This window comes from Brassica oleracea, chromosome C5, assembly GCF_000695525.1.
Source record: "Brassica oleracea var. oleracea cultivar TO1000 chromosome C5, BOL, whole genome shotgun sequence".
Lineage (NCBI taxonomy): Eukaryota > Viridiplantae > Streptophyta > Magnoliopsida > Brassicales > Brassicaceae > Brassica > Brassica oleracea.
The window spans coordinates 12,207,231-12,215,769 of NC_027752.1; the positions used below are offsets into that span (position 1 = coordinate 12,207,231).

General features: G+C 32.4%; 1 protein-coding gene and 1 long non-coding RNA gene across 2 annotated transcripts; one reads left to right on the top strand and one right to left on the bottom strand.

Moving 5' to 3' along the window:
• The first annotated feature begins 2,322 nt into the window (after window positions 1–2,322).
• Window positions 2,323–3,151, top strand: LOC106293061 (agamous-like MADS-box protein AGL80). The gene has a single exon (XM_013728737.1). The coding sequence runs from the start codon at window positions 2,468–2,470 to the stop codon at window positions 2,954–2,956; it is 489 nt and encodes a 162-aa protein (XP_013584191.1). The 5' UTR covers window positions 2,323–2,467; the 3' UTR covers window positions 2,957–3,151.
• Window positions 3,152–5,983: 2,832 nt separating this feature from the next.
• LOC106293016 lies at window positions 5,984–6,933 on the bottom strand. The gene is made up of 2 exons (XR_001260318.1): window positions 6,821–6,933; window positions 5,984–6,441 (listed from the first exon to the last, which is right to left on the bottom strand). It is a non-coding gene; the product is annotated as an uncharacterized LOC106293016 (long non-coding RNA).
• Between the last annotated feature and the right edge of the window lie 1,606 nt (window positions 6,934–8,539).

Consider the following 8,539-nt stretch of genomic DNA (forward strand, 5'->3'; position numbering starts at 1 on the left):
AATTTTGTGTACATAGTGTAGTAAATTTTGTGTACATAGTGTCGTGTACATATGTCTACATACTTTAAGGGCGAACCGAGCAAAAAACAGAAACTTAACAATTGTTGCTCTCTAGCTTTCACTCTGCTACGAGATAAAAATGAACACTAGAAATTTGGAGATGGAATCAAAAAGTCGTTTTTGCAACCTCGAAAGTCTGAAGAAAAAAAAGATTAAAATTTGAAGGACCAAACATGCAAATATCAGAATCTTGACCATTGTTGCTCTCGAGCTCAAACCCTACGACGGAGAGGACGAGCCACAAGGACTCCAAATGGCAATGAAGGTGGATCTAAGGTCTGTAGCGTTTTACGGTGATTCTTCGACGACGAATGAGGCAAGAGTGATGCGTAGGCTATTTGCCGTTACGGTAGGAGCTAGCTGTTATGGTAGAGCTGAGCGCGGTGGAGTGATGCGGAGGCGATGCTTCAACGACGAGTCGGCGGTGAGCAGCAAGTTACAGACCAAACAACACATTGAGGGGTTAGAATTCACAATTTAAAAGTCGGGGTCGCAATTGAAAAAAAAGGCATATTTTAGAATTACGTGGCCAAAAAAAAGAGTAAGAACTTGAAATACCAAAGAAGAAGAAATTATGAGGAACGTGGTCTTTTGCTCAGATAATTATCTAATTCAATTTACCTTCTGCCTCGGGTCCACCACACACTTCTTTTAAAACAAATTTCAAAATCCAACCACACATAAATATCTGTAACTGAAAAAGAAGCGCTTCGTTAAGCTTTTTTAAGGGCAAGTTAAGTCTTTTACACCAAAAACTACCTCAGTATAACAAAGTGACTTATCTTGTAATAGAAAGACAGAAACTGGCTCTGGATGTAAATCACTCTTAAACATTATACTTGGTTACATTGACAGCCAAAATGTTCAAATTTTCTACATTATCTGTATATTAAAAGAAAAGCATTTACAATAAATGTGTTCACACACATTGATACATGTCACATTCACAATCATTTTAACTTTATAATGTTTATGTGTCAGTTTCACAGCTATTTAACAATTAATATATTCACGTACTATTTTTTTTTTAACTTTATCGCATACTTTTTAATGTGTTCACACACTATTTTTTTAATGAGCTCGTTTTCAGTTTTCATATTTTTAACATTTGTATTAATGAATTGAAGCTATTTTGGGGCAACAACTGAATAATATCATTGTTAACATAAATAAGTTACAAAACCATTAAGATTAAACATCAACTAAAATGCCATAATGATAATGTTTTTAAAAGTTGAAAGTTTTGGTATTTTGCCGAACTTGGTCATAGTTGAGGTTTATGCATACAAAAACAACAAATAATTATGATTGGTTATAAATTAAGGAAACCGATGTGAAAAACGCCATATACAAAGTTGGATCTTTAGTTTAGCCAAATATTGTTTTTCTTTACAGAGTTTTCATATCAAACGAAGAATTAGAAACATACTCAGATTGTTAGAAAAAATCAGAAATCAAAAAAGCTTAAAAAGAAAAAAAATTCACGAAATCGATCGAAAAACAGAATTCATGTACTAAGTGAAGATGTCACATTATTTTCGACGTAACTCTAACATATTTCACTCGATTGTATGGTATTTTTATTAAATTTATATCTATTAGATATTCATTAATATGAAAATATCTAAAATAACAAAATATGTTCAAAATACTAAAATATGTTATTATCTCCATCTAAATATTTAAATGAAACTATTTTTATGTAAATTTAAGTATTTAGTCTTACATTATTCAAAATTTTATCTTTTATATTATTTTTATTTTTGGATTTTGAGGATTAAGTATATTTGGATTTTTGTTAAAATATTACATAATTAAAATATGTATCTGAACTCAAACCTGAACCGAACCTGCAATGATTCGAACCAAATCCAAATCAAATTCAAATCAAAATTTGTAAATATCTGAATCATATTTGAATTTCTAACTCTAAAAATTTGAAATCTGAATAGATCATCTCAATCCGAACGAATATCTGAATGTCATCCCTTGAAAAAACTATATGACAAATCTCTTATTACAATATAAAATAAATAATTTAATTAATTATTTCATTTTGCGCACGACGCGGGTTACTACCTAGTAGTAAAATATTTATGTGGCCTTAAATATAGAAAATATTACATTCCTATCTTGTAGATTCTCTAGACCAACCAACATAAGACACTTAATAAAATGAAAAGTTCTTTAGATAAAAATCTTCTTATTTAGAAACATTATATTGCTATTTGTCTTTAGACCTTAATATGTACTTTTTCTTTAAAACCTTTCTATAATTTGTTGAAACCTCTTTTCGACCAAGCCAGAGAATCAAAGTTAGACTCTCTATATAACATTTGACCCATATGGTCCCTCAAACACACACACAACTCCTTATCTCCTTGTAGTTTTTTGTTCTTTTTTCACCATGGGCAGAAGAAAGGTAACACACCAATTGATTTCTGACAACGCCACTCGCCGAGTTACGTTCAGAAAACGCAAACATGGTCTGTTGAAAAAGCTCAAAGAATTAACCATTCTTTGCGGTTTACGCGCTTGCGCCATCATCTACAGCGACTACGAGGAAGGTCCTGAGGTCTGGCCAAACCGCAAAGAGGTTCGTGTTCTTCTCAACCGGTTCAGGGCACTCCCGGTGGAGAAGCAGACCAAGTTCATGATGGACCAGAAAGATTTGATGAACAGAATGATCCAAGACGCAAAGAAGAGGTTGGAGAAAGAGCAGATGCATAGCCGTGCGATGGAACTTGGGTTGATTGCGTCGTCTAATGACATACGCGATGCTGATTATTCAGAGGATCTGGTCAAAGCAGCCGATGTGGTTGAGAAGAAGATCAAAGTCATCAGAGAAAGAATCAAGGCTGTAGAATCAGGAGCAACCATCCTCATGATAGAATAGCCTTTCAAAAACATTCAACTGTGTTTTATTTTCATGGATTATCATGGATAGGATTAATGTGTTGATTGTATCTGCTTTATGATTTAGTTTAAAGGATAAAGAGAATAATATTGATCTCTTTGGCCTTCTTGGTATCATCGCTTAGAGCTGGTCAGCATCAATGTATTCAGTTTATGAGATTGTTATTTTTATGAAGTTTTTCTTCCTTATTTTATTTAATATTTTTTGTTGGCTCCCCAATTGGTTAGATCAAGTTTTGGTCAGACGAGACAATCCTCTGAGAAACACTACTGTATCTGATCTATATAGAAAAATATGTTTGCGTTTATCGCTCTGGAGAATATGAAGTACTCACACTCTCAAAGATTTTCTTCTTTATATGTTTGTTACTTTTTCATTTTATTTTTTTTATATTTATTCGCTCATTTGTTAATCCCAGTAAGTGATCCAAAAAGATTTATTGCCGATTATAAAATGTGGAATTCTATTCGAGATAGATCATAAAATCTAGACCTAGACGTTTGGATACCCGTTAGCTTCGGATCAGATCTTTTGGATTTTTGGTTCTATTTTGTAATACGATCCTCTCTTTTTTAAGTTTTTCTTCCTTATTTTATTTAATATTTTTTGTTGGCTCCCGAATTGGTTAGATCAAGTTTTGGTTGAGAGAGACGATCCTCTGAGAAACACTACCTTATCTAATCTATGTAGGAAAATATGTTTGCGTTTATTGCTCTGGAGAATATGAAGTACTCACACTCTCGAAGATTTTCTTCTTTATATGTTTGTTACTTTTTTATTTTATTTTTTATATTTATTCGCTCGTTTTTTAATCCCAGTAAGTGATCCAAAAATGTTTATTACCGATTATAAAATGTGGAATTCTGTTCGAGATAAATCATAAAATCTAGGCCTAGACGACGTTTGGATACCCGTTCAGCTTCGGATCAGGTATTTTGGATTTATGGTTCTATTTTGTAACACGTCTTAGATCCCCTTTTTATGAAGTTTTTCTTTCTTATTTTATTTAATATTTTTTGTTGGCTCCCCAATTGGTTAGATAAAGTTTTGGTCAGACGATACGATCCTCTGAGAAACACTACCGTATCTGATCTATATAGGAAAATATGTTTGCGTTTATCGCTCGGGAGAATATGAAGTACTCACACTCTCGAAGATTTTCTTCTTTATATGTTTGTTACTTTTTTATTTTATTTTTTATATTTATTCGCTCGTTTGTTAATCCCAGTAAGTGATCCAAAAAGATTTATTACCGATTGTAAAATGTGGAATTCTATTCGAGATAGATCATAAAATCTAGGCCTAGACATTTGGATACCCGTTCAGCTTCGGATCATGTCTTTTGGATTTTTGGTTCTATTTTATAACACTTCTTAGATCCTATTCTATTAAAATTGCAATTCCATATCAGATTCAAATATAAAACATCGATTTCGGATCGGCTTTGTATCACATCTTAGTACCCATAAAATAACAATATATCATTTGGATTCGGGTTTTTTTAGATCGGTTTGGATTATACTGAAGTAAAATACATCATTAAAGTCTAAACATAATAAATTTAATACTTAAACTAAATATCAAGTATTCAATACATATAAAACTAAAAAAATAGTACCAATTGAAAGTTTATAACACTAAACTTTATAATACTAAATAATTTTATAACTAAAATACTTAAAAGTGATGATGACCAAAGTTTTAAGAAAAGAGTATGTCTAAAGTTCTAAGAAATTTTGCCACTTGTTAATCATTGATTGGTTTCAACTTTTGAATATTTTTCTTTTAGAAATCCACTAAATGTCATGCTCTTAGAGCATTTTTAGTGGAAGTATCTCAATGAGTCTCTTAGTGATAAAGAAATAGATTAAAAATAAAAAGTAAGAGAAAGGGAAGAGATGTCTTTCCGGAAAGAAACTCTTGTTGGAATCAAAAAAATGACAGAACTTAGGTTCACCCCATAGGATGAATATTTAAATTCATTCCACCTTTTAAAACCAATCAAAAATGACATATAGATTATTAATTAAAAACATTAAATTAAATAAAAAATAGTTACAAAAAATAAAAACGTTAATTTTAACGACGTTGACGCTTCCAGCTAAACCCTAAACCCTAAATCTTAAATTCTAAATCTTATACCCTAAATTCTAAACCCTATACCCTAAATTCTAAATCCAAATCCAAACCCCTAAACCCAAACCTTACACCCTAAACCATAATCCTATACCCTAAACCCAAATTATATACCTTAAACCCAAAAACTAAACTATAAACCTAAACTCTATACCATAAACCCAAGTTCTAGACCCAAACTGTAAACCTTAAACCCAAATTATATACCCTAAAACCAAAACCTTAACCAGAAGTCCAAACGGTAAATCCTAAACCGTAAATCCTAAACCCAAACCGTAAATCCTAAACCCAAAACCTATACCCTAAACCCAAATCCTAGACCTAAAATCCAAACGGTAAACCCTAAACCTAAACCCCAAACTTAGATGGTATAAGGTTTGGGTTAAGGTTTACGGTTTGGGTTTAGGGTCTAAGACTTGGATTTAGGGTATAGGGTTTAGGTTTAAGGTATATAATTTGGGTTTAAGGTATATAATTTGGGTTTAGAGTCTAAGATTAGGGTTTAGGGTATAGGGTTTTGGTTTAGGAGTTTGGATTTGGGTTTAGAATTTAGGGTATACGGTTTAGAATTTAAGATTTAGGGTTTAGGGTTTAGCTGGAAGCGTCAACGTCGTTAAAATTAACGTTTTTATTTTTTGTAACTATTTTTTATTTAATTTAATGTTTTTAATTAATAAGGCTTTGATTGGAGGTGAATTTAAAGGTTCAAAGTTTTGTTCTTAAAGAAACTCAAATAACAAGTGTCAACTATTAACTTAGACTATTTTATAACTAAAATTTTGATAAATTATTTTTTTTGACAAACAGAGGTTCTCTTACCACTGCAAATGCTATTAGGATTTTACATCGAAAGGTTAAAAAGACAAATACTAATATATTTTTTAAACACTATTTTCATTATGATTAACAAACACAAGATACATAGACTGGCGATTACCACTAATCCCGGTAAGAACAGTCCGACGAACCAAACAAAAGGTACCCGGAAACAACAACCCACACATGGGAAACAATGATCAACAGAGAGATAAAACGATCTTTAATTTTACCGATCTAAACTAGAATAAGGAATGGCCAGATCAAAAGAAACAAAAAAAAACAAGAACAAAACTATGCATGTTGACTACATCAGAGCTCCTTTGAATGAAGATAAGGCGAGGACTCCATACTTGGAAGATACCTCCGGCTTGCGTCTCCTCGTATAGAGAATAGCACATGCAATATAGAGACCAAAGCTTCATACATCAGGAGACAGAACAATTAAGTTCACAAGTCATCGACCGGAATGACAGAGACGGAGAAGAGACAACTCGAAACGCCATGGGAAGCTTGACAGAAGATGAGATTTTGATCAAATCTTAAGGATAATGACAAAGAGCGAAACAACTCACAATCAGGTTCAACCTTTCTCGATAGATCAAGAAAGTCAAAGATCGAAACCGGTAGTGAGCCAAAGAAAGCTCATAGACGGCATGCAACACTAACAAACCAGCACATGGTTTCTAAGAAAAAACCGTATCTGGAGGGTAAGGAAACCCAAACCGGCTACAACTAGCTAGATCAAGCAAAGAAGATCGATTAACACATCATTGAGATCATCAATGAACCCCTCAATCCCCCGGAAAGACAAAATCAAAGCTTGATTTAGCTACCCAAAGAGAAGAACATGGAGAAAATCAGATGATCTCAGCTGACAAAAAAGGATACAAAGCCAAAATCAAAGACCCGACTCTGGTTCTAAGGGAGCAACCGGAGTCGGAGAACAAGCTTCAACAATGGAGATTCGAAGAGAGAAGGAAGAGGTTTTTGATGAAAGAGGAGAGTGGTCTTATACTAATATATATTTAGTCAAAAAAAATAAATACTAATATATAAAATATTTGGCAAATAGCCAACTAATTTTATTTTGAAAGTGAATAAACTTAACAAGTAATTCTCCCATCCTCTTGTGGTTACACTTGCCGATCTCATGGCATATGAGCTCTCCGGGTGAAATGTGGAGTTCACGCTCCTCTACTTGGCCGATAGCCGGAAGAGAAAACACCATTTCTATCACTATTCATATTTCTAAACACTTCTCTCTTTCGCCTTCTGTCTTCTCTTATCCTCTCCCCGGCGGTGAAAGCAAGACTCAAGTGTTGGATTTTTCGTTTCCATCGTATTCCACCTCAACAACATGCACGGTGGCCGTCTTTCACGATGACGTCAACCTCCGACTTCTGCAGTGGCCTACCGTTAATATTGTACTCAAGAGAAGATACAACAAGGTGATCAGTAGTTTCGTTATTATTACTTTTCCTTGGTGTCAGCTCATTCATTTGTTACTTACCTTACTACTAGTTTTGTTATTATCATATACGTTATATGGTCATCAAAGTTAACAAACCTTCAGTATTTTAGATTGTTGAAATGACACATGTCTCCATGGGCATTTACTTGTTGCCTTCGCATCCTTCCCTACGAAGAGAAAGTAAACTTCTCTAACAAGAACACTATTTGTTCGTTGAGAAAATATGTTGCGTAATGAAGAAACAGAATAAGCTAAACTATGGGCCTAGTTTTCATATGTGGTAGGCCCAATATATTATGGACTTGAAGCGTATGTGCGAATGAAGGGCACCAAATTCTGCGAATCGTGATGGAATATTCTCAAAAGAAATAAAAAGCCAGAAATAGAAAGGTTTCGAGGTTTGAACAATAAGTAAAGACTGTAGAAAAATGAAATAGAATGAATAATGGATAGAATCTGAAAGGCTTAAAGAGGAGTTAGATGTAGAAATAGGAATATTCGTCGAGTGGCCGGCAAAAGTTGACACAGAAAAGGAAAGAAATTGCATGCAAGATAGCTTCAACTCTCCTTTATATATAAAAAGATAATTTAAATCATCTCTATTAATTGTTTTGTATGGGTTTAATTTAAAATCAAACATCACTTTTCGTAATAATTTATTTTTCTGTGGATTTAAATGGATGTAAAATTATTTTGCAGTTTCTAGCATTTGTCTATTTAAAACTCCAGACTTGTAACATTTTTAGTTATCAACTAATTAAAATTAAATAAAACAGTTTTTTCTTAATTATCAATTTTAAAGCTTGATTGAAGATATATGTTGAGTTTTTAGATTTTAAAAGCTGAAAACAAAACAAGAAAAATTACATATATTTAGCAATGCCAGGGTATGCATCATATTATTTTCACTTATACTACATACTAGGTGTCTTCCTGCACCATGTGCAGTAATGAATTTTTTAAATCTAACTTATATTTAAAATTAAATTTTATTAAATATTATAGATTTTACTATTTTCTTACTAATATTTAATATAGATTTCATATATATTAAATCAATTTGTATAAAACTAATAAAAATGATATAAAATTATATAATTATCAAAAATTTAGCCTAAACAATATTTATAAAATTT

Bases quoted from the DNA above. Each gene is read 5' to 3' on its own strand.
- LOC106293061 (XM_013728737.1), top strand. From the start codon at position 2,468: ATGGGCAGAAGAAAGGTAACACACCAATTGATTTCTGACAACGCCACT.